Source organism: Meriones unguiculatus, chromosome 8 (assembly GCF_030254825.1).
Source record: "Meriones unguiculatus strain TT.TT164.6M chromosome 8, Bangor_MerUng_6.1, whole genome shotgun sequence".
Lineage (NCBI taxonomy): Eukaryota > Metazoa > Chordata > Mammalia > Rodentia > Muridae > Meriones > Meriones unguiculatus.
In genome coordinates, this window is record NC_083356.1 from 20778533 (window position 1) to 20805841 (window position 27309).

The following is a 27309-nucleotide window of genomic DNA, read 5'->3' on the forward strand; positions in this document are numbered from 1 at the left end:
TTTTCAGATTAAGATGAAATAGGACACAGCTGATTTTTTAGTTACCTCTGAAAAACAAAAAAAAAAGACGGAAAGTTACTGTACCCATTCATAAACTGAGTGGCAATTCAGAGAGGTTAAACAGCATCCAAAATCACACAGCTCAGCAGAGCAGAACAGTAGCTGCTCTCCGCCCTGAACTTGGCACCTATTGTGTCACTACAGCACTCAGTAGCCTCTCCCCCAAACCCAAGTAAAGCCTAAGCCAGGACTTCACCAACGGATCCCTCCAGGCTGGGCAGCTCTGAGTCATCTTTAATCTCCTCCCAGCTGAGGAAGTCGCTCAGAGCCTGGGCACTCAATTAAAGCCTACCTAGCTTCCTGCAGCCCAAGTCCTCTTCCTCAGAGACACCGTGACCCCTCCTGCCTAGCAAAACAACCCTGGGCTTGAGGCAGAAGTCCTGCCCTTGCCTCCCTGGGACAACATTTTGGACAATGTATGCTGTGGAGGTGGGTAAGTCATGGTACCTTAGTTTGTTCCTTCCTTCCTTTCTTCTTTAAATGTTTTTAAATTTTATTTTATGTGCCTTGGTGTTGTGCCTGCCTGTATATCTGTTGTGAGGGGTGTCGGTTCCCCTGGAACTGCAGTTACAGATAGTTGTGAGCTGCCATGTAGGTGCCAGGAATTGAACCCAGGTCCTCTGCAAAAGTACCCAGTGCTCGTAGCTACTGAGCTCTCTCTCCCAGACCCTGGTTTCTTTGCTGCAGTGGCTCTGTTCGCTTTATTCTGGTCAAGTTAGTCACAGGCCAGGAGTGGTGGTGCATGTTGCTAATCCCAGTAGAGAGGTAGGTGGACCTCTGCTCTACACAGCAAGCTCCAGGCCAGCCAGAGATATCCTGTGACCCTATCTCGAAGAGTCAGTCACTACCCAAAGCAAGCAAGCATCTTGAGCCTTCGAGTGCAAGCCAGGCCTTCCCGCTGAGCACTCCGAGGACACACTTTACTACTGCAGTTGTTTAGTTTATGACAGAAACTGTCAACTGTCTGCTGGCAAACACCACCATCTTCATCATCTTCAGTGAGGTGTCACACTGAAGGCCAAACAGCAGCTGGATCAATGAATCAATGAAATCACCTGGAGCTCTGTTGAGAAGAGCTGGGCTAAACAGAAGGTAACAAACAAATATAAGTAATTTAGGGGAATGAATGCCAGAGATCTCCAAGAACCCCCATCCGTTCTATCTGTTTTAAGAATTCTTTAGGGACATAAAGAAACAGAAAGAGTAGGCTGGCCACGGTGCTTTTCCCAAACAAACGAGGCTGGCAGGAGAGAGTGAGCGGAGAACCAAGGACTCTGAAGGCCGGGCTTTCCTTGCAGAGAACCTGGTAACTCAGTGTCAATTCTAAGTGTTTGTCTTTCTGGCTTTCTAGGCCTTTACACTATTCTCTCCACTTTTCCACTCAGAAAAGAACAGGAAAGGAGCTGCTTCGGGGCAAGCAGAGGCAACTGCCCAGTCAATCTGGCAACACCGATACTCTGTGGTATAAAGCAACTCCACTGCCAGCCAGACTGACAGAGCCCTGGATTGACAACTGAGATTTGGGCAAAGGCAGGAGACTCCCAGGCTAGAAACTCTGAACATTAACCCATTTCTATCCTTCCAATACCTTCTGGATGAGTCATGGAAACCTTATGTGGAGCATGCTCACTACGTGAAAACGGGTGGAGACTGACTACATGGCCACCTTGTTTCAATTTGTGATGGTCACAAATTTTTATTCTGTTGTTTCTATTCTCTGAGGCATAGTCTTATTGCACAAATGCTTAAATCTATTTCCTATTTTACTTGAGACTACACAGAGCTTCTTACTCCTTTCGCTCTTATAACCTTTCTTCACCTGACCAATTTTTATACAACCCAGGTCGATAGATACATAGTTATACAGAACATGTGGTGGTGGTAAACACCTATAATTCCACCATTTGGGAGTTCAAGGCCAGCCTCAGGCAACACAGTGAATTTGAGACCAGCCTGAGCTACACGAGACTGTCTCAAAAAATAAACAATGGTCTAGGAAAGGAGTGTTGTCAGTAAAGTATCCACCATGCCATCCTAAGGAACTGAGTTCAATCACCCGTGTGAGAAGAGCACCTGAACACCAGAGGCTGGCCTCTAGCCTCCACATCCACTGACACAAATGTGCACACACACTCAAGAAATAAAATAGGTACGCAAATAAAATATTTACTGATAATAAATCATGGAAATATTTTAAAATAATTCTTTGATATATTTGTAACATTTATTAAAGACCAGAACAAATATTCATACTTCAGTTATTTTTTTTACTTTTTTTTTTACTTCAGTTATTTTACATGAATTAAATGTTAGCCAAATATTTGATACTGTAGTGCATAGGGGATCTTTAATATTTTCAGAGCTGATCAATATTTTGATTTTATACTCACTAACATTGAGAACATCATTCACATGTTTGTACATAGTACAAAATGCAGAAATACATTTTAGGGCCATTTCAGAAACTCTTAGAATTTTCTCCTAATCCCAAGCCAAAATTCGTCCAAAGATATATATTATTAACAGCAATTTAAATAGCAATCTTTAAAATCTAACATTCAAACACAACAATACAATCCAGAGATACACCAATTTATACTTAATGCTGAAGAATGACAATGGGGAAATATATTAAGTCTGTTTTCCATAATTAGAATGTTATGCTCCTATAAGAGTAGAACAGTCTGTATGAAAGGGAAAACACTGCAATCAAACATACAACAGTCTTGAGCCCGAGCCATGGTGTTTTGGGCAACATCTGCTGGCACTGCCCCACGTGAAGTGCAAAGCACATGTGATGTGCTGGGTGACCAAAACCAAGAGCACAGTGAAGGCCCACAAAGCAGCACAGGTGAGCACTGCTGCAGACACCTCAGATGAATCGTGCATTTGATCTCTGAACCAACTTTTAGTCATTGTGCATTCAGGAATGTTTTACTGCTGCCCAGTATTTTTACAACCCTCACATTCAGTTACACAGTCCTATATAGAATCACAACCCACGGTTTCAAAAAGCTATGGCTTGGAACTAAAGAAATGTATCAGCAAATTAATAGTAGTTGCTGCTCTTCCAGAGAACCTAGATTTGATTCCTAGCACCCACACAACAGCTTACAACTATCTGTAACTCCAGTCCCTGGCACTCCCACACCCTTTTCTGGCTTCCACAGGCACCAGGCATACACATGGTACACAGATGTACATGGAGCCCAAAGACCCATACACACAAAAAGTAACATCATCATAATTTTAAAAAGAAGCTAGGACCTAGCATACATGAGACCCTGGGTTCCATAACCACTACCTATGGCACACACCTGCAAGAACTAAAAGCCAGCTATAGCTATATATAGCTACATGGCTATACCATCCTGTCAGGAATGATGAAGGGAAAGAGCATTCAATTTAATGGATGGCAGGGAAAATAGAAAGTGTCAAAATCAACTCAAGAAAAATCAAGGCACTGTGTGTGGTAAAGCACAAATGCAATACTAGAACCTAGGGGGTAGAGGGCAGAGTATCAGGAAGTCAAGGCCATTTTCAGGTACACAAGAAATCAAAGTCAGGATGGACAACAGGAGAGACTCTGCCTCAAAACATGCAAGTAAAACAAAACACAACACAACAAAACAGTAGCAAAAGAGCCCAGCAAAAAGTCTTAGATTATTATAAATTAAATGTTGTTTTTGGCCAAAGAACTTCAGAAGCAAAATTATAAAAATTCTTTTAAAATATAAAAAAAACCTGTGAAAGCAATAATAAATCAAATTATGTATTTTTATAGACTTTATCTTTCCTTGTTTCTATAAGAAGGGTCAGAGCTTTCAAAGTCTCCAAACACAAGCATACCAAGCATCCGGGCAGTCTTACAGCTGCTTTGAGAGATATGGGGTAAGGTTTGTTTCCAGGAGCTCATCCTGGCTTTCTTACTGAGAACACACCCTTGATCAATGGTTCTCAACTTGTGGCTTCTCTTGCAGAGGACCCGGGTTCAGTTTGCAGCATCTAGATGGTGGCTCAAAACTGTCTGTAACTCCAGTTCAAGGATATACATACATGCAGGCAAATACTCATACATACAAAATAAAAATAAACCTAAAACAAGAAAAAAAACCCATATGGAAACTTACTGTTTCATAAATGGGCTGTGTGTGTGTGCACAAATGACCCTACACATAAGATAATGTTCCTCCTGGAAGCCACAGATGGCCAAATAAAAAGTCTAGTGCTGCTGGGCAGTCGTGGCTCACACTTTAAATCCCAGAACCTGAGAGGCAGAGGCAGGAAGATCTCTGAGTTTGAGGCCAGACTGTAGTCTACAGAGTGAGTTCCAGGACGTCCAGGACTACACTGAGGAAACCCTATCTTGATAAAACAAAAAACAAAAACAACAAAATAGTCTAGCACTGAGATATCTGCCTCTCAAAGTGTTGTTGGTCTGAGATGTCCTAAGGACCCCCAAAATAATACAGGCTCCTGGCACTGCTCTTGGCTGTCCACCAGGTCTTGATGCTAAGACACTATTGCTCAAGACACCACCCTCTTTGGTCACAGGACATGAAGAAATCAAGTTGATTCTAACAGGGAAGTTTCCTCTCTTGCGGGTTAGCTTTCACAGTAATGAAAGGTGCATGTAGCTGGCTGGCGAAATAAAGTTCTCAGCAGTCTTACCCAGCTGTGAACCCTGTAGGCTACAGTCAGGACCAGACTGGCAAGATACACCAATTGGCGCAGTAGCAGCACCTATGGCATAGGAGTAACCAACTATTTTCTGAATGGATTTAAGGTCTAACACTCATTGAGGGCCAATACACACCTGGCAGTATATAATGACCCAGAACCCATTGGTGAGGTGACCATAGGCTCTATGGGGTTAACCTACTACTATTATTTTGCTAAACTGACGTGGTATCAAATTGCTCTCTAAAAACCTAGTTTAGTGTAGTTCTCAGCTCTCATCAGAGAAGCTTATCTGTGCAGGAGACAGTGACTAATGTGGAAACTTTTATCTGGTCAAAGTGCAAAGAATATGTATCTGTAAAATTTTCAGCCATAAATGGGAAAAGTATATGACAGAGCCTCTCACTGAGGCTCAGAGAAAATCTTGAGAGGAGGAGTAAAAAGATTTTGAGAGACAGAGAGACTGGGAAGGATTAGGGGAAAACAGTGCTTCTGGACATGACGATATCAACATCCTCTTGGATTTCTATCAGCTAGGGTACCCTGCCCCAGATCAAGTCTTTCAATAGTCTAGCATAGAGAGCTTAGGGGCTCATCAGTCCCCATCCCTAGCTAGGGAGCTCCTGACAGTTGATGTGTACTGGAGAAGGGAGAGAGTCGGTTTTCTTCAGCAGTGTGGTCCCACAAAGGTCAACCATGCTCCCGTAGACGGTTCAATGTCTATGCATTGATAGGTAGCACAAATTAGACATGAAGCTGGGAAGAGATAGTAGGATGTGTCTAGGAGGAGTTAGGGGAAGGGTAGGGAATGAATATGATCAAAATACACTCTATCAGTTGGGTTTACTGATACACACCTTTAAAGCCAGCACTAGGAAGGTGGAGGCAGGCAGGGTGAATCTCAGTCCACTCAGGACTATCTAGTGAGACTCTATCTTAAACAAACAAGTAGAAAGACTGTACATAGAAATACTCAAAGAATTAACTATATTAACAAAAGAGAATTACTGAATTCAAACTCATTGCCTTGTGTTGTATGGTGGAATATCTCACAACTGCAGAAATTAAGCTTAAACCCATAAACCACCTTTGAAAACTGTCGCACGTGTGTGTAAGATATGGATTAAAGCTCACACTCTGCATAGAAATATTCCATTTTCTCAGTAGGAGTTTGGAAAATGCTTTATACTTTTATTCTTGCATCTTTGTCAAAGCTCACTGCCCATATATATGAGGGTTTATTCTTGAACTTTATTATTTGTTCCATTGATTTATGGTCTCTGCTTTGGTGCTGATTATATTTGATAGTGTTCTTTTTTGGAAAAATTTGTTTTTACTATTTTATTTTACATTTCATTCAGTTTCTTCTGTTACACAAAACATAAAAAATTACACATTTGCAGTATAGCCAATGTTTCATTGCGTGTATGTATTATATGGTATTTAAATAAAATTAAACATATCTATCTGCCCTCCACACACACACACACAAGATAAAACTGTAGAGAAAGGCAGGCTCTGGGCTCAACGTTCACTATTTGAGCACCTACTAAGTCACTATTTGAGTACCTACTGTGTAGCAGGTATTTTGCTCAGAACCACATACAGGAAGTTGTAAAGCTGTTATTATCTGGAAAGACAATGTTTGAACACTTGCCTGATGTGTGTGAGGCCCTAGTTTCAGTCCCCAACACTACAAAATCATTCAACCAATTAATTGATCAATCATGGTGTCATAATAAAAATGAGAGAAAAAATTTTCACAGTAGAGGTGAGATTTAAAATTCTGAACTGGCCAGGCACGGTGGTGCACTTCTGTAATCCCAGCACTCTGAGAGGCAGAGGCAGGAAGATCTCTGTGAGTTCAAGGCCAGCCTGGTCTACAAAGCAAGTCCAGGACAGCCAAGGCTACACAGAGAAATCCTGTTTTGAAAAAAGAAAAAAAAAAAAAAAAAAGAAATAAAAATTCTGATAGAGTTTTCATTTTCTCTCTTTCCTTTCCTTTTTAAAATTTTATTATTATTATTCTCCTTTATTCTCTCTTCTTTTTATTCCAGGCCTGGTCAAACTGACTGTATGGCTGAGCATCCTCCTCCTCTCCCTCTGTCTCCTGAGTGCTGGTGTTACAGAGACAAGCCACCAAGCCCAGTTTTACTAGATGCTAGAGACTGAACCCAGGGCTTTGTATATGGTACCTAGGCACCCTTCCAATTTAGCTATGTATACCTCTAGTCCCTTAAACTGAGTCCCAAGGATGAGGTCTGCCATTTGCCAAAAAAAAAGAAGCCGAAGAGACAAAAGCAAAGGCTTTTTAAAATTTTACTAACTTCAATACTACCAAACAATGCATCTAGGGAGAAGGATGAGAAAAATGTAACTGTGAGTTTTGTTTCTGCAGTCTTACCCTCAACATAGTTGGAAGGCAGAAACAGTATCCCAAACTACCCAAGAATCCCCAATACAACATTCAATATGCTTCAGATTACATTGGAAATTAGAATGCTACTATTTTAATCTATTATATTTATGAATTAGAACTGTAAAGATGTTTATTTTTTCTTCTTCTCATTTTCTCTTTTTTCTTTGTTTGAGAGAGATTTCTTTATATAGTCCTGGCTGTCCTATAACTTGGACAGGACAAGTAACTTGTCCTGTTACTTAGACCAAGCTGGCCTCAAATACAGAAAAATCTTCCTAACTCTACTTCCCACGTGCTGGGATTAAAGGCATGCACTATTATGACCAGCTTTATTATTATTTTGTGTGTTTGTACACGCATTTGTATAGGCATCCAAAAAGGCCAAAAGAGGTCACTGGATCTGTTAGAATGGAGCCACAGGCAGTTATAAGTTGCCCCAAATGGGTACCAAACTTAGGTCTTCTGGAAGAGCAACAAGAACTCTTAACCATTGAGCCGTCTTTCCATTTCAGTCCTTCTAAAGTAGAATGTTAATAAATCAAGCTCATATAACCTCATCTGGCAGGAAAAACATTTTTAAACCCTCCCAAAGGGATGGAGAGAAGTGGCTAAGAGCACTGGCTGCTCTTCCAGAGGTCCTGAGTTCAATTCCCAGCAAACACATGGTGGCTCATAACCATAACCATCTATAGTGAGATCTGGCGCCCTCTTCTGGTGTGAAGACAGAGCACTCATGTATGTATATAAATATAGTGTGTGCGCGCACACACACACACACACCCCTATATAAACAAATCTTAAAAAGAAAATTCTGGGGCTGCAAATGCAGCTTATCAATAGGGTGCTTTCCCACCATGGGCTTGGGTTCATTCTAGCATAACAAAATAAAAAAAAAAGCCTCAAATTCCTTGTGTGTGTGTGTGTGTGTGTTCCTGTGTGGTATACACATAAACATATGTGCAAATGTGTGGAGAGGTCAGAGGATAATCTCAACTGTCATTCCACATACACTGTTTGTACACACAGTTTTGTTTGTTGGTTTTGAGACAAAGTTCTCTTTTGAGCCTAGAATTCACCACATAGACTAGTCTAGCTGGCCAGTGAGCCCAGGGGTCCCCCATCCCCCCCACCCGGTCTCCACCACCACAGTGCTAAGACAACAAGTACACAATCCCAAGGTGAGCATTTTCATACATAGATTCTGGGAACCTAGCTCAGATACCCAAGCACTTCAGTGGATAAGCTTCTTCCCAGTCCAAACCTTAATTTAAAAATAAAATAAACAATCAAAACATTAAAACTCTGTGTACACGTTTTACTTTAAATTTTACGTGTGTGGGTGGTTTCCTTGCATGTATGTCTGTGTACAATGTCTGTGTCTGATGCCCTCAGAGCCAGGTAAGGGGGCCATATCTTCTGCAACCAGAGTTATAAACAGTTATGGGATGTCATGTGGTTATTGGGAATCAAATCCAGGTACTCTGGAAGAGAAACAAATCTTTTTAACTGTTAAACCATCTCTTCAGTGCCACCCCCCCCTTAAAATAGAACAAAACCCTAAAAAATTCTTCAGACCTAAATGTCAAAAGTTAAATTCCAATACTTTCCTCTAGCTCTACGGTACTAAATAAAAGCCTCCAGAGCAATATCTTCATACCCACATTGGTATTTGTCAACTTTTTTGGTTTTGTTTTGAAAGAGGGTCTTGCTGTGAAGCCCAGGCTAGCCCCAGACTCACAACCTTCTGGTCTTAAACCATCGAGAACTGTAATTATAGTATTATAATAAGAAGCCCAGTTTGTCATTTTTAAACTAAACTGCCATTTTTTTATTTAGTTCTTCAACTTAGGTAAATATTTGTTGGTGTACCATAAGAGACGAAATCTTGTCATTTGTAACACTGGTAAATCTTGGAAGACAAATGAAGTAAGCCAGTGTGGTGGATTGAATGAAAATGGTCCTTTTAAGCTTACACCGTTGAATGTTTGGTTCAGAGATCAGGAGTGTGTGCGACCTAATCTAACAAGATGTGCCACGGGGTAGGTCCTGAGGTTTGGAAAGCTGTATTTCATGTTTCAGATATCTACGAGAAAGGATTCTCAATGTTCTCATAACAACAATAGTAAGATCAATGTTTAAGGTGGTAGGTATGTTAATTACCCTGATTTATATATGACAAGGGCTAGTATCCAAAAATATATAAAGAACTCAAGAAACTAGATATAAAAAAGCCTAAACAATCCAATTAAAAATGGAGTACAGAGCTAAACATTATACTCAACAGAGGGATTTCAAATGGCCAAGAAAAAGAAATGTTCAACATCCTTAGCCATCAGGGAAATGGAAATCAAAACAACTTAGAGATTCCATTTTACACCTGTCAGAATGGCTAAGATAAAAAACACAGTGACATCTCATTCTGGTGAGAATATAGAGCAAGGGAGCACTCCCAACACTCGTGAGAGTGCAAATTTGTACAGCTACTTTGGACATCAATATGGCTGTTTCTCAGAAAATTGGGAATCAATCTACCTCAAGACCCAGCCATACCACTCTTGGGCATAACAGGATGCTCCATCATACCACAAGGACACTTGCTCAACTACGTTTATAGCAGCTGTATCTATAATAGCCAGCAACTGTAAACAATGTAGATGTCCCTCAACCAAAGAATGGATTAAAAAAAAAAAAAGTGGTACATTGAAAAAAATGGAGTATTACTCAGCTGTTAAAAAAAAAAATAACACATGAAATTTACTAGCAAATGGAGGAACTAGGAAAAAAACTGCCCTGAGTGAGGTAACCCAGACCCACATAAACAAGCATGGTAGATCCTCACTTATAGGCGGGTATTAGGGTAATCATGCTACAATGCACTGACCCAAGAGAGCTTAAGGGGAGATGCAAGGATCTTCCTGAGGAGGGGACATAGATTGCTTGGGTGGAGTAGGGGAAGGCGAGGACGGAAAAAGGAAAGATCAGGCTGGAGGAAGGGAAGGAGAAAATATGGAGACACAACTGTGATAGAGGGCATTTCGGGAGCTAGATAGAAACCTAGCACAAAGGAAATTCTATGGGATCTATGAGGTAGACAATGGTGAAGACAGCCAATGGGGAACATGGAGCCTGCACTGGCCAGCTTCTATAACCAAGCAAGGCCTCAAGTGGAGAGACTGGGACATCAACCCAGTCATAAAACCTCCAACCTACAGTTTGTCATGCCTACAGGATGTGCTGGACTGGAGCCTAGCATAATCATCAAAGAGACCAGAGAGACTTCATCCAACAATGATGTGAACAGTTGCAGAGTCCCACAGCCAGATATTAGGGAGAGCTCAGGAAGTCCTGTGGAGGATGGGGAGAAAGGACTGGAGGAGCCAGTGGGATCAAGAACACCATAAGATGCAGCCCACAGAATCAACTGACTGGGACTCAAGTGGGCTCACAGAAATCAGAAAGCCCATAGGGATCTGACCTAGGTTCTCTGCACATATGCTACGATTGTGTAGCTCGCTGTTCTTATGAGATTCCTAACAGTCAGAGTGGGGCTGTCTCTGACTCTTTTGCCTGTCTTTGGAATCCTTTTCCTCCTACTAGGTTGCCTTGTCCAGCCTTGATGTGAGAATATGTGCCTGGTCTTACCGTAGCTTGTTATGCCGTATTTGGTTGATGACCCTGGAAGGCCTGCTCTTTTCTGAGGGGAGGTGGAGGGGGTGGGGTGGATCTAGGAGAAAGAGGAGGCGGGGAGAAGAGACCTGGGGGAGGTCTCCTGGGGGAGGGGAGGGGAAACTGCAGTTGGGATGTAATATATGAGAGAGGAATAAATAAAAAGAAAAAAACGTGATTTATTATTGGCAAGAAAGTAACATGCCTGTGTCTGAACAGAGGCATTGGGAGGGTGGACACCCGTGCACAGGGCAGCATAGGCACTAGGAGGATCTGTCCTGAAACAGCAGGGCAGATCTGTGGGCAGGCTAGAAAGTATCTCAAAGGGGCCATTAGAAACCCAGAGATAAGACATAATCCTTAAGAAAAAGGCAGCCAAGAGGCTGGAAATGTATTTTATACAAAGTAAATAATAAGCAACGATAGTCTTATAGATAGAAACACTTGAAAAAAGCAGTAACAAACTAATCTATCTGCTGGAATACTCAAGAAAGCTCTGGATATCAAACATGGACCAGAGGCACACACCTTTGATCCTAAAGCTCAGGTGTATCTCTGAATTTGAGGTTATCCTGAAACAAGGAAGGAAGAAGGAAGGAAGGAAGGAAGGAAGGAAGGAAGGAAGGAGGGAAGGAAGGAGCTTGCCTGCTCTGGACATTAAGTCAAACAGCATGCCACCAGCCACTTTTCTTTTGCTATTAACAAATAACATCCTAGAAATTTAGGGTTCTTGATAACCCCTACCTCGGATTCTCCAAGTGGGTGTATGGAACAGGAGTGGGAACTGAGGGCCATCTTCATTTATTCAGCATGTATTTCTTGGTGCTTTTGTGTGGCAGGTACTTCTTGGGTAGACACCAAGGTGATGAAAATCCCCACCGTTGCTCGCGAAGCCGGGGGTCTAGGAGAAGGCCCCCTGAGCCTGGCCTTTTGGCTGTGTGTACCCGGGCTGTACTTTCCTAGCGCCCCTACGTCATCTACAGATTCCTGGTGGGGAGAGGAATCCAAGGAGGGTGCTGAGGGTAGAGCTGGCCATCTACCCCATGAAGTGGTCATAACATACACTAGCTTCCCCTCAGGGTACTTCAGGAGATTCTGGATGTGAACATACATTTTCACCTCTATTTATGTAATATTAAAGATTCAAAACATTTTATAAGCACATGATAGGAATATCTCTGAGAAAGAGCCTTAAAATACCACTTTCTTCCTTCCTTCCCTTCCTTTTTTGCATTTATTTTTTACATTTTTTATTTTTTGAAGCAAGGTCAACATGTAGGCCAGGTGACCTAGAACTTGCTTTACAGTCAAGGCTGGCCTTGAACTCCTGGTCCTCTTCTGCCTCCCCTGTGCTAGGATGAGAATTTTGAAATTGAATGTAAACCCCACATCCAGCTCTCACACCTTTCCTTTCTACCAAAATATTCCATAAAGTTATAGTATTTGTCAAAAAAAAAAAAAAAAAAAACAGACAAAGTAGGCTAGGTGTGGTGGTGTAATCCTTCAATCCCATTATTCAAGAGGCAGCTCTATGCATTTGAGGACAGCCTGGTCTACATAAAGTAGTTCAAGGCCACCCCTGACTAAAAAGTAGGACACTGTCTCCAAAAAACAAACAAACAAACAAAAAAAGCTGAGGTGGTGGTGCATACCTGTCTGTAATCCCAACACTCAGGGAGGCAGAGGCAGGTAGATCACTGTGAGTTTGAGGCTGGCCTGGTCTATGAAGTGAGTCAGTGGCTACACACAGAAACCCTGCCTCAAAACAAACAAAAAAGCAAAATAAAGCAAGACTTCTATTAAATTAACCACGATTCCTCTAAGCAATATGAGATACCCTATCTATCATTGGTTAATGTCACCACCTCAGTATACAAGAGACCAAGTCTCACAGGCATCTGAGGAGAACCTTACAAAAAAGCATCCAGAGCTTCCTTATTGCAGTTCTCCTCCTGCCTGGGGGCTGTCTCCCACCAGCCCATGAAGTCAGGAGGGACAGGAGACAAGAAGCAGGCCTGGAATGGCTGGTGAGCACTGTACGGGGATCATGCATCCTGGGAACAAGTGCAGGGAGCTAATTCAACTTTAATTCCAGAGAACAAAGTCTATATCCCCCTTGGGGAGGTGAGGAGAGGGCTCCAAGAATAGGGGTACAGAATTGGTTGGAACTAGGCACTACACTTCCAGATGAATCCATTCATAAGCAGATACTTTTTGTTGCTGGAGACAGGTTCTTCTGTATCCTAGTTTTACTGGCACAGTTTTATAGAGTCAAGTTGTGAAGAGAACAAGCTACACTAGAACAAATTGCTAGAGTTAATTAGAGTTAATTGTTCAAGCAGAACAATTCAGTCAGAAGCCAAAAGAAGCCATATTGAATCAGTCAGCTTGGAGAGGAGTTTGAACCAGGCAGCTACAGTTCAGAAAGAGGTAGAATTAGTGAGCTTATTCTGCAGTAAACCTCTGAGATGACACTTGCATCAGGCAAATAAAAGTTACCTTTACAGGTAACCTTGAACTGATTCTCCTGCTTCCTTCTTCCAAGTGTTGGGATTACAGGCTTGAGTATCACACTCAATTTAAAAGTCCATTCTTTTTCTTTCTTGCAGCCATGGGGAACTCAAGTCCAAGGCCATGTACATGCTAGGCAAGTGATCTACCACTAAGTTGCAGACCCAGAACCAGAAGCCTATTATTTTTTTCACAACAGAGTATACAGAAACCTAAGTCTTCCTGTTAATAAAACTTAGTTGTATTGGAACAAGTATCAGAATATAATGCTGTGTTGAGTAGTTGTTGTGGTCAATGTATTAAATGGGAAACAGAGAAAAAAAGAATAGACCAGCTAACAAAATTAATTTGGGGGAATGGAGAGATGTCTCAGTGGTTAAGAGCACTGTCTGCTTTTTCAGTGGTCCTGAGTTCAATTCCCAGCAACCACGTGGTGGTTCACAACCATCTATAACTGGGATCTGATGCCCTTTTATGGCATATAGGTTATACAAGCAGATACAGCACTCATAAACATAAAATAAATAAATAAATCTTTAGAAAAACAAAATAAATTTGGTTCTAATCCTTAAAAGAATTTTCTTTATGAACTGGAGTAAATTTTATAATTCTTGTGCTCCATCTGCCCTCCTTCCATAAGTATTTACCCTGTCTTACCAGTAAATGAGCAATTCTGGAAAATCAACTTGTTGGAGTCTGTCTAGGAACTGGGTATAGACCACAGTGGCAGAGCATTTACCTGGCATTTGCAAAACCTGGGTCCAATCACCAGCACCACAGGAAATAAAACAAACAAAAAACAGAACCCACGAAACAAATAAATGAAGAATTTATTTATTTTTCCTCAAACAAAAGAACAAAGCTACTTCCCTCTGACCCTCAGAGAGAGTAAACATATTCAGGGAGAGAAGATACATTTCTGCTTAGTTACTTAAATACTGGGTAACAGAGCAGACCCAGAGTGAATGAAACAACTAAAGAATGAACAAAAACAAACAAGAGTGGGGACCACAGTGCTCACCTAACAAATCCATCCTTAGGACCAAGCCAAACCACACAACGTCTCAAGGTTTGGGGGGCTTAGAGAATGGTAAAGATACCACACAAGATATTCAAATTTAATGGTGCTGTTTGAAATTTTCTAAACGTGTGCAGAATCTGCCCCCCAAGAATTTCTGAGCCCTGGAAGAAGCCAACTCAGGACAGGTGAAAGTTACCAAAGAGGCCTCTGAAGACAAAGACAGGTTTGTTTAGGAAATGGACACCATCTAAAGAGCATTAACTTTCCTTAGTGTCTAAGAAGTAGTCTTCATGTTCTTTCACTATTTTTCCCAACTTCCTATTCCTCATGAGACTTTGGCCTTGACTGCTGTTACTGTGTTAACCACAGTCCCTTCCGGAGCACTGCTCAGGGACAGCTAAAGAACTGACAGAATCATTATAAGCACCTTAAAGTAAGCAATATCTGGGACCAAATCTTAAATTCTATTTTGAGTTGTGCTGACACAGGTGGACCTCTGAGTAAAATGGAGACGATATGCTGCAAGTGAAATGATACTGTAGAGATGGCTCAGTGGTAAAGAGCCCTAACTGTTCTTCCAGAAAATGGGGTTTGACTCCCAGCATTCACATAGCAGCTCAAACATCTGTAACTCTAGTTCCAGGGAATCTGATGTCTTCTTCTGGCCTCCATGGGCATCAGGCATGCATGTGGTGCACAGATGTACATGCAGGCAAAACACCCGTACACATAAAATAAAAATAGGTGGATCTTTAAAGAAAACAAAACAAAACAAAACAAAAAAAAACTAACCGAGCCATTAACAATGGCATGTACCTACCTTAAATACAGAAAGCCCTTGACAAATGCAACTGTAATTTTTATAGGACAATATTGTGGGATAGGAGAGTGGATTGGGACCATGGAGAAAATCCCCTGAAGTATTTCTCCTCCCTTTTCACTGAACCAAATAGATGTCTGGCATTCTAATTCCCTAAAGAGGAATTGATGCCATCAGCCCATCTAAAATGAAAGTGCATTAAACAGAATGGAGCAAAGTTAGGATTTATACTATGAGCTATTTTTAAAACTGCTAGCTTAGCAAGTTCAAGGGCTGTGAAGATCTCCTGGTTCCCATTCACAACAAACACAAGGCAAGGCACTCTTCTTTAATGAATGTGGCCTCCTGGCAGCTACTCTGCATAATTCATTCTTAAGGGTTTAGGAAACATCATTTTCTTAAGATACACCAAAATAAACTATTTTCTAGGAAAAAAAAAAGAGGTAGAAAGATGAGAGTTTTCTTTATAGATTTTTGGTAAATCTCATGAATCACCACCCCATTCAATTTAGGAAACTACTGTCTAAATAAAACTTGGGAGTTATGTCAGTGCTTTAAGCCCATCTTAAGAGTTTTTCTTTTAAAAGGGCATATGAAAAACCAGTCTGCTTTGAAACACAATTTTCTAAGTTCTGTGACAGCTTAAGGGAAAATAAGATCAATTCCACCATTAAAACAACAACAACAAAAACCACCAAAGGTACCAAATTCAAGTTTAAAACCAGCCACCTTTTCAGAAGTTGGAGGAGATAAATCCTGAATTACTGAGGATGTTGGCTACTTATGGTATTTATAGCCCTTTTCCATCGGATTAAAAACTTCGTTATTTTAATAGTGATCAGAAGTTTCAATTATCCCTAGAATTGAATTTCAGGAAGTACTATGCAGACAAACTCACACTTGGGAGTGTGCAGACAGTCCATTAATTGCCTCCTTCGTGAAGACATTGCTAAGGAAAGGAAGCACCATTTTCATACTTTCTTTGGAAAACACCCAAACTTAATTAGTTCAATTTGGAACATCCTGAGCCTTAAAGCCTTTGCTTAAGCATAACATAAATTTTGATTAGCCAAGTGTGAAAAACAACAAAGCCAACTTTCTTGTCCCTCTAGTTAGTCTATAAATAGAAGCAAGGCATCAACAAAGCAACTGGCCTGCTCTGCCATATCTGCGACGTCTACACAGCCCAGCAAACATGCTCGCAGCACACTGAACCAACTGCTTCTGGGGATCTGTCCCAGGGCCCTTTTAATAAACTGTGACTCACTGTTTGCTTTCTTCTCCAGGAGGTGGAGTCTTGCCATGCCCTTCCATTACAAAATCCTCCTGTTCCACCTGCAAAGGCAAGCACCACAGGTCAGCAGCAGTCAGTACTATGATGCGGCTTACTCCAGTGCCAGGCCGTGCTCTGTGCACACCCACAGGGCCATGTCACTACAGTATCTAGAACAGAAGGGAAAGTCTGAGACACTCATTCTCCAGCTTTGCTGTCAGCACTTCTCCTGGGTAAACAGGTTTACAGGATGAAAAAGGAAGAGTGTTGTTGATCAGCAACTCACACAACTCAGTCAAAGAACTAGCATCCGGAACATAAAAGGTTATCTAAGAATCAATGAGAAAATATCAGCCCATGGAAAACCTGCAAAATGACTGGTAACTTCACTGAAGAAAACATATAAATGGTCCCTAAATACATGAAAAGCTGCTTAATTACATGTCAGTTAGAAAAACGCAAATTGAAACCATGAAGAGATACCATTTCCCAACCAGCAGACTGAGTAAAGTGACGAAGCCCAGCAAGGAGTGCTAACAGGGGTGAGAAGCATGGCAACTCTCCACACCTAGTGGGAGGGAAAACTGGTACAACGACTTTGAGAAAGTTTGTTCTTACTTGGTATATTTGAATACAAACTTACCATACAAGCTTCAAATACATTTCTAGGGATGTGCTCTAAAGGAACTTTTATAAATATACAAAAGTACCTATTTGATATTATATCCTCTCAGCCCCCCCAAGACAGTTTTTTCTGTGTAGACCAGGCAGGCCTTGAACTTACAAAGGACAACATGCCTCTGCATCCCAAGTGCTAGGATTAAAGTCATACACCCACCACCACCCAGAAGACAATAACTTTTTTTTTGTTTCTCTGTGTAGCCTTCAATGTCCTGGACTCACTTTGTAGACCAAGCTGGCTTCAAACTCACAGAGATCCACCTGCCTCTGCCTCCCTAAGTGCTGGGATCACAGTGTTGGGATCACAGGCCTGCACCTCCACATCCAGCAGACAGTAACATTTTCAACAGAAGAAAATGGAGAAATAAATATCCACTGACAATAGAATAATTAGGTTATGACATTTTTAACTACACACTCAACCCAGCTAAGTTAAAATCTAACCTTTGTTGAAAGAAGCAAATCATAAAAGAATACCTTCATCCCTTGGTATCTACAGAGGACTGACTGGCTCCAGGATTCTCAAGGACACCAAATCCAAGGAGGATCAGTACAAAGTGGTACAGAATTTACATACAACCTATGCTAAGATAACACAGTATATACCACTGGGCATAGAAAGATTTTTTTAATTTTAAAATTATATTATTCATTTGTTTATGCAAATGATTACATTCATGTATACATGTACATACATACATATGTAGAGAGATCAGAGAACAATTTATGATAGCTGGCTATCTCCTTTTACCATGTGGGTCCTGAGTTTGAGCTCAGGCTTGTCAGCATGAGTTTCTACCCAGTGAGCTCTCTCTTTAGACCAAGATATTTGTGTTGTTGTTTTTGTTGTTGTTCTGACTGTTCAAGTGCTGGGGTTTTATGCAACCACCATGCCCAGCTCTAGCTCTCTTTTAACACCTAATACAAAAGGAATGCTATGTGAATAGCTGTCATAGTGTATTTTGTCTATGGAATACAAAAACAGCTCTACATGCTTAGTGTAAGCACAACCTTTTCTAACATTTTTCTCTTAGTACGGAGAGTAGCACCCAGTGCCTCGTGCATGGTAGGGAAGGATCCTATGACTGAGCTAGAGCCCCCACCTATTTCTCAAGACCTCAAGTATTTTCTAACTGTAACTGGTCGAGCATTTTGAATGAGGACTTAATACAGGGAGGATGGTCTAAACAAATAGGATATGACTTTACTTATAAATATGTACAAACACATATGTACATACTAATTCTTTTTATAGTAGCTAGCTTCAAACTCATAATCCTCCTTCCTCAGCCTATATACAATCATTTACTTATATCTTATGTGTATGGTGCTGTGCATACATTTATGTCTGTGTGCCGTGTGTGTGCCTAGCACCCTACTGTAGACCAGAAGAAGGCACTGGAGCCCCTGGAAATGGAGTTACAGATAGTTGTAAACTGCCATGTAGGTATTGGAAAGCAAACCTGAGTCTTCTAGAAGTGCAGCCAGTGCTATTAATCTCTAAGACAGTTCTTCAGCACTGTTACAGACAGTTTTAAACACAGTTTCAGCATTCCCAACCGGAAAATATTATTATATTGGTACTTGAAGTTTCAGTGTTGAAAGCATTTCTAGATTAAGGATGCATGATCTGTAAATGCTATACAAATATCTCAAAACCTAAAAGCTCAAAAATCTCAAATACTTCTGATCCTGAGCATTTAAAGATAATGGAAATTAGCCTGTATATTTGTACAGATATATCTACATAAATAAAGCTTTGACTATTAAGGAAGGGAATGATAGTACAAATTTAGGGTAGTGATTATTTTAGCAAGGAGAGAGTATGAGCAGGAACTGATTCAGCGAGAACGCATGGGTATGATTTTCTTCTAGTTCTTGGCTTATTCCTCACACTCAGGAAGCAGAGTCAGGCCAGTCTCTCTGAGTGTGAGGAAGCCAGAGCCACATATGGGGGAGACGTTCTTTGTAATTATTCGGTTAACTATATACATTTATATATACTTGATACAGAGCTTATATAAATTTCTAAGGAAAATGGGTATTTTTCCTGCCAGACGTTTACTGATCACAAAGGAAATGACAGAGCTGGAGATACCTCTATTAATGGGCTTATCAGTCCTATGAAAACCACTCCAAAAGGCATAATTTAAAAATAACAGAAATGAAACACAACCAAGGAATGGTGTGATGGGTTAAGAGCACTGCTGTTTCTGCAGAGAACCTGGGTTTGTTCCCAGTACCCACATGGTGGCCTACAACATTTCAAGGGATCTGAAACCCTCTTCTGGTCTCTACAAGCCCAAGGGACTCATCTGCACATGCAGACATTCAGGAAAATATTAAAACACAAAATAAAACTTAATAAAGTTAAAACAAACAAACAGATGAGTCCAAAGAGATGGGATCACTTCAATTTAGGGGGGTGAATATCCATTTCTTATAAGACCTAGTTATGTGGAAGACAGAAAAGTTCCTTGGGGTGTTCAGGGTTAGGTATGTGCCACCAAGCCTGACAATATAAGTTTGATCTCTGAAGCCCACATGGTGAAAAAAAGATAACAGATTTCAACAAGTTGTCCTCTGATTTTCACACATATACTGTGGCATGCATGTGTCCATACACTACATAAAAACAAAATAAACACATCCTTTTTATGCTTTTAAAAATCACTACCTGGGTCTGGTGGTACATGGATGTAACCATGGTAAAAATGTAGGCATAGCATTGCAACTTGCCAGCCTGGTCTCCACAATGAGTTTCAGGACGGCTATGGTGATATAGCAAGATCTAATTTCAAACAAACAAAATAAAATAAAAAACAAAAAATGAAAAACAAAAATATTGAGCTGTGTTTCTTATGCATGTAACCATACAAATGTCAAGTGGAAAAATGTAAAAAACTGTGAAATGTATTGTTTCTTGGAACTTTAGGCCTAAATCATTTTCACAAAGACCTAGTTTCCCACTAGATACATCATGAAACTAGCTGTCTTCCTGAACAGTGTTCTCCAGTTAAAAAACCCACCAATTGTGACTATTATCAAGAAAAGAAGGGATGGGTGTGTGTTACTGGTAATCAACACTGTAATAGCACAATAATGCTAAGCAGCAACAGCTGAAAACCTCACGAAACCCTCGGTATCGACTCCCAGAGCTTCAGCTTCCTCCCTCACACTCTAGCTGGTTGCCCAACAGACTCAAATTAAACAATATCTTAGTCACTGAATTTGTTCTCCTACTTATAGCCTCCACTATCCTTTTTCCATTTTTTGCACACTTCCATGTGCATGTGTACACACCTGTGTGGTGTCTGTGTGTGTGGATGCACATGTATTGTGTACACATTCATGTGAAGGCCTAAAGACTCACTCTTGCTCACTCTTCCACCTTAATAACCGAAGCCGGATCTCTCTCAATCAGACCCAGAACCTGCTGCGATGATTCGTCTCACTAGCCAGCTTTCTGTGTTTATCTGAGTATTTGTACCTCTACCCTATAAGGCTGGCATTACAAATGGGCTGCCACCTCCCCCCCTTGCATGTTCTTGTGCTTCTGTAGCAAGCACTTTAACCACTGAGCCATCTCCCTAGCTTTCTATAATTCTTTTTCATTTCTTTTTTTTTTTTTTTTTTTTTTTTTTTTTTTTTAAGACAGGGTTTCTCTGTGTAGCCCTGGCTGACCTGGAACTTGCTCTGCAGACCAGGCTGGCTCCAAACCCACAGAGATTCACCTGCCTCTGCCTCCTTGTTGCTGGGATTAAAGGCATGTGCCTCTGCTGCTGCTGCCGCTGCCGCTGCTGCCACCACCAGGCAATATATCTCCTAATCCTATATAAATATTATCATAAGCTACTAAGATCCCTTAACAACAACAAAAAACTAAAATCACATGAGATCCTTATTCTCTCTTTAATTTCTCATCAATGAGACTCAAAAATCAGAGGGACCTACCTGTACCTGGATACCAAGCAGGAGCAAAGCACTGTTAAAGCACTCTGAAAACTGTCAAACCACTCTTGCTGCTGCTGGTAAGTTCGAGTTCTTGTCATAAGCACTCCATCTGAAGTTCACTTTCTTGCCCATTAGCAACTATGGGCAGGTGTGTTGACTCACAATTGCTGAGCTATTGCACTCTCCCTTGCTGTCCCACCTTCCTTGAGCGAAAGGACTACCAGTCAAATAGCCAGATGTCCATTCTTATTCTAGCACCAGCTGTTTTCAACAGTCCTCTGACACATTCAGGAAAACACATGATGATCCAGCTGCTTGCTCTGGCTCCTGAAAGTACAAGGCCCACAGAGGACTGTTTCAAACAGTTTGTACCAGATGTTTTGCTATCAGAAACCTCAGTGAACTTGAGGTCACTCTGCAGCCAGAGAGGGTGCACTTTCCCTAATGGCCTACTAGAGAGAATTCTCTGACTTGTGGGGAAGGGACACTGTTAACTAGTGCAAACACAAACCCTTACTTGCACAAAAGGTTTGCTATGATGGGTACAAATACCCCTTCTCTGGCTGTATACGCAAGCAGGCTTGGTTATAACATTATACTCAACGCATAATGACTTTTCTCAAGTAGTTCTTCTTTGCCTTTCCAGGCTCAGCTGGAAATGAAAGAAACAACAGACAGTGAAGTGGTGGCAGAGGACTACCACTAAAGTAACACGTGGAGCCGCAGCAACAAGTGGAACCGCTGGCATGCAGAGCTGAGAAGCCACAAGTACCCAGATGCTTGAACAAAAGGCAGAGCTGAGCAGTGGGTAGTCTGAGCTACACACACAGGAACACAGACACATGCATACACCATACACATGCACAAAACAACAACGAAAGGTGGTTGTCCTCTGAACAATAGCAGCTGGAGTTAATCCTTTGTTCTTCATATGTACCCACACACATGTACCTGCACACACAAAATCAAGATACTGCGATTTCTAACACAACAGTTTCCCTCTAAGGTGTTTCAGTTGGCAACCACTGGAGTTGTGTGCTGTGACCGCATCTGCAATGCAAAGCATGCGTGTTGTACGTCAGAATCAAGGCTGCTATGAAGCTGGCTGATCCACAGTGGTAGGCACTGCCCAAATCACCCTGGGTTCTTTTACATTTGATTTTTGCTCGATACATATTTAGAAATCTTTTATTGTCAAATTTTCACAAGCCCACATTCTTGACCTTTCTCAAGAAGATGGCCTCTCTTTCCTACCTCAGCTAGGAAACCGGCAGCCTGAGCTCTGGGCCTTGCCACCAATTCACAGTGCTTTACCCCAATATCCATTCTGACAATTTAAAAAAAAAAAAATCCTAAAATCTGGCTGACTTCTGTTTTCAGGGTGCTCTTTCCCAAAGTCCTTTTGGATCTTAACACACAAGAAGCCAGAATATTGCCTTCTCAATATTCCAAATTTGCTCCTCAGATGACTTGTTCTTAGGACATCCCTGCGTTCCCAACCCCCTTGTCTCACCTGCAGCATATGGCCCAGCTGCAGAGCATTGCTGTAGAAAGTGACAAGGTTAGTCCCTTAGCAGGGGCATGTGTACTTCTCCCTCCTCCGTGTCAGCCTCTGGCATTCTCTGGGAGGCCCCGGTCCCTTTCTGGGACCTACTCACCAGCCACTTTTGTTTTCTAGGAAGTGGCTGCTGATATCTGGCCGTTTCTTCTCTGTCCCCCCGCTCCCCTCCACCCTGCAGAGCGCCTCCTGAAGCAACTCCTGTAGAACCTCTGTTCTAGGTCCCCTGGAGCTTGGGGTAGACAAAAATGATGTAATCTTTGTGGACAGAACACAGTCCCCTAGCATGGGCATTCATTCATTCAAAGTATTTTCCATAGCCCTTTTCCCAAAAGGTAGACACTGGGATGAATGAGTCCCATCTACACAGCTGCATCTCTCTTATACAGTCAGTACTTTTTACAGTTCCCAAACAGAAAAGGGTCAATCCACTAGGCAGTTATCAAAGATGGTCTTGAGAACTTATTCTACCCAAAGCCTATCTTTTATTCTTCTGACCATAAGTACAAAACTGTGTCTTTTACTCATCACCCTACCCTGCCTCTACTGCTCTGCCAGGCCAACTTCATTCCCTGCATCCTAACCTCCTCCTCCTAACTACTCTGCTTTCTCTGGATCTTCCTATCTAAGGAAGTCTTTCTTTTGCACCCATTCCCTAGTTTCAGTAAGTCTGTCCCTTCAACTGACACATGTTTTGTAATCTCTCTTAATCTAAAATTTTATTTTTGGCTTTGGGAAGCCTCAAATATCCTCTATAACTTAAAAACAAAAAACAAAAAAACCTCTCCCATCTTTTACCATCTACAACTCAAATCTTCCAGCCTCCCAAATGCTGGGATTACAGATGTGTGCCACCATGGGACAGTTTTTTATTATTTATTTTTATTTTACGTGCATTGGTGTTTTGCCTGCACCTGTATGTCTGTGTGAGGGTCTCTGATCTTGGAGTTACAGACAGTTGCAAGCTTCCATATGTGTTGTAGTAAATAAAAATGAGTGTTGGGATAATCTAATGTTATTGTTAGCTTAATATTATCACGGCAGTGTATTATCTAACTATCACAAATAATGAGACACAGACACCTGTTAGATTTGTAATTGCCTTACTTACCTTGGGCTGGTCAGACATTTCACTCACACTGTCTCAATATCCTCACCATCCATCTTCCAGCCCCCTTCCAATGCCACCCACCTTAATCCTCAACTGAACTATCTTTCATCCATAATCCCATGGTACTATCTTATTCTTCATCTGGACCTTTTGTGACATTATTGGAGTCCTTCCTCAGTCCTTACGGTGTTTTCTCCAGGCTAATCCATCCTGGCATCCTCCTCCTTCCTCTCTTCCGGCCCATCTGTCCTTTCCCCGTGATTCCTCATGGGACCTCCAAAGCCTGGGAACCTTAGCCATATCTACCCCATTCTGCTCTGCCCAGGTATAGGCCGTTTAATTAGCCAATCAGGTATGATTTAGGCAGGTTTACACAGAGGGCTAGTAATTAACATCAGACCAACCTCCAACAAATATGTGTACTGGGGTTCGGATCCTCTGGAAGAGTAGTCGGTGTTCTTAACTGCTGAGCCATCTCTCTAGCTGCTTTTTTCCCCCTTTTTAAAAAGATTTTTTTTATGTGTATGAATGTTTTGCCTACATGTATCTAAGTATACCACATGCAGTGCCTGCAGCAGCCAGAAGAGGGGGTTGGAGCCTCTGGAACAAGAGTTAGTCAGCTGTGAGCCGCCATAGTGCTGGGAACCAAGTGTCCATCCTTACGGAGCCATATCTAGGCCCCACACCTGCTTTTTAAGATTTATTTATTATTTATACAGTGTTCTGCCTGCAGGCCAGAAGAGGGCGCCAGATCTCATTATAGATGGTTGTGAGCCTAATGTGGTTGCTGAGAATTGAACTTAGGACCTTTGGAAGAACAGCCAGTGCTCTTAACCTCTGAACCATCTCTCCAGCCCATAAATTGTTTTAAATTGTTTTTTCTTTGGGAGGGGGCAGGGTCTTACAACGCAGCCTTTAAAAATATTTATTTATGTACATGAGTACTCTATTTGCATGTATCCTGCATGACAGAAGAGAGCATCAGAGAGAAGAGGGCATCAGATCCCACTATAGATAGTTGTGAGCCACAATGTGGTTGCTGGGAATTGAACTGAGGACCTCTGGAGGAGCAGCCAGTACTCTTAACCATTGAGCCAATTCTCCAGCCCTCCTATACCTGCTTTTAATTAACTGCTCAAATTTGTAAGAGTAAACTACAACCAGTATTTCAATTAGTAGTAACCTGATTTTTTAAAATTATTTAAATTTGCAAGGAAGACTCATTGAATTAAGTGATTAAGTGATTTCTACAATGCTAGGCAAGTGCTCTACCATTTAGCTACACCCCAGCTTTAACATACATGTTTTTAAATATCAAGTAATACTTCCTCCCCAACCCTTATCTCCCTTTGCTTTCTATCCTCTCAACCTGTCCTGACTTTTCTTTAAATTGATATTTATTTCAAACAGTGTTATTAGTAAGTAAATAACACATACAGCTGAATCTCATGGGATGGTATAAGTCAATTTTCTTTCTTGTAAAGTCTCCCACCCCCAGAAGCAGCAGAGTGAGCGTGCATGCTCCCATAGTTGCCACACAGAAGTTACATGTCATTCTAAACTCTGTTTAGGGGTATCCTGTTGTTTTTCTAAAACCTTCTGCAATTTTCTATTCTGTTTAGTTTTCTTAAAATGCAAGCCCCTGAGTACAGCTCTTTTCACTGACTGAGCTCCTACGGGGCAGGTACTTCAATCTAGAAACTCAGCTCCTCCAGGTGCTGAGACATTTCCTCTACTTACTTGACAATTTCCTCCCCTCCAATTTCTGTTCTTTCTCTTAGAAACCCTGTAATTTAATGCCCAGTTCTGGGGTTGATCCACTGACTTTCTTTTTATTTCTCCCTGTCCATCTCACCAATATTTTTCATTTTTCTTTTTGAGGAATTCTCTCAACTTTATCTCCCAACACTTAGAATGTGGTCCTGAAGAATCTGATACATGCTAGACAGGTACTCTAGTACCATCACCATTAACTGTACAGCTCATTGGCGCTAAGCATATCCACATTGCTGTGTAACCTCTACTACTCTCTATCACCAGGAAAAAAAAAGTTTCTCATCTGAAATCCAGTATTATTTAAAAACAGGTCCTTATTCCCCATTCTTGATCTCCGGCAGCAGCTATCCTTTCTGCTATGAATATGACAACTCCAGGTAAGTGGGACGATGCATTTGTCTTTCTGTAACTGCTTATTTCACTTAGCATAATATTACCAAGTTCATCTATGATGTACCATGTGTCGGAATTTTCTTCCTTTTTAAGGATAATCGTGTTCCATATGTATATGCCACATTTTTATCCATTCACCCTAATATTAAGAAACATTTTGATTGCTTTCTACCTTTTGGATCTTGTTAATGATGTCATTACAAACATAGGTTGACAAACATTTGTTTGGATCAAAAAAACAAATGATAATGATTAGAGTGTGTGTGTGCTTACCACAGGTGTATATGCAGAGGTCAGAGACAACTCTGTTTCTACCTTTATGTGGGTTACCAGGTATGGTGGAAGCGCCTTTACCCACTGAGCCATCTTGCAGGAGCCATAATAAATTTTCATTACTCCTATTATTCCCTGAGCTCTACTGCATTTAGCAGACTAGCCACCACTACCCTTTGAAATTCTTTTTTTTTTTGCCTTGTATTCCTATAGATTTCCATTTTATTTTATTTTATTTTATTTTGTCTCCCTCACCCAATATCGGGGCCTGTGGATTTATTACTTGGACTCAGAATGCTTTTTTTCAGTATTGTTCCATGGAAGCTTTCTTTCCATCATTGAGACATCTGCTCGGGGGCCATCTCTTTGAGCAGAGCTTCCCTGAATCTGAAGCATCTTCCATATGCAGTCACTCTCTTAGTAACACACAGCAGTGCCCAGAAGGACCTCTTATTTGTTCATGTGTTTTGCTATCTGGCTCTGCATCAACAATGCAAATTCCTGAGTCAGACACTCAATGTCTTCTACACTGGAAACCTGGCACAAATAAGATAGCTGTCCTGCATCCTGAATCATCCTTTCAGCCATGTATCTTTACCTGGAGGGCATGTTCAGTGATAAGGATGTCATACAGTATCTCAAATCTCAAGCAAGAGACTGTGTCCATTCTCATTTCCAAACCTGATTTTCTCACAGGTTCTATTGTTACTGGAGGGGTTAGGTACAACTTCCAGAGCTGGGGCCTTGACAGCTCTAACAGGCAAGGCTCTGCTGCCAGTGCTCAAAGCCCATCAAACAGGTAATAATGGTCAAAAGCAGAGAAAGGAGATTTAGAGAATGTACCACAATGGAGAGAGAGGCAAAGAGGTTTAGTGACCTGATTCACCCATTCCAGTCTTTTTTGGGGTCTTGACATGAGATGTAAGTTTAAACAGAAGGTCTCAAAGTTCTACGTCTATCTCCCAAATGCTGGAATTGGAGGCATATGCCACCATGAAAATTGAAAAATTAATGAAATTCAATTTAACAACTGTCCTGCTGCTTTTTACATCCTACTAAGAAACTTCTATAACCTTCACAGAGCCATGAAGACATGTTCTATGTGTCTTCCAA

General features: G+C 41.3%; 1 protein-coding gene across 5 annotated transcripts in view; it reads right to left on the minus strand.

The window, feature by feature from the left end:
* The window catches only part of Tnrc6b (trinucleotide repeat containing adaptor 6B), a 231665-nt gene that overhangs the window by 140245 nt on the left and 64111 nt on the right, over nt 1-27309 (minus strand). For 4 of the 5 annotated variants that reach the window (XM_060389007.1, XM_060389005.1, XM_060389009.1 and 1 more), the window contains exon 4: nt 16445-16512. The exons of the other annotated variant lie outside the window; for it this stretch is intronic. In XM_060389007.1, coding sequence (XP_060244990.1) covers nt 16445-16512 — 68 coding nt within the window. The remainder of the gene's footprint in view (nt 1-16444; nt 16513-27309) is intronic. 5 annotated transcript variants of the gene reach the window in all.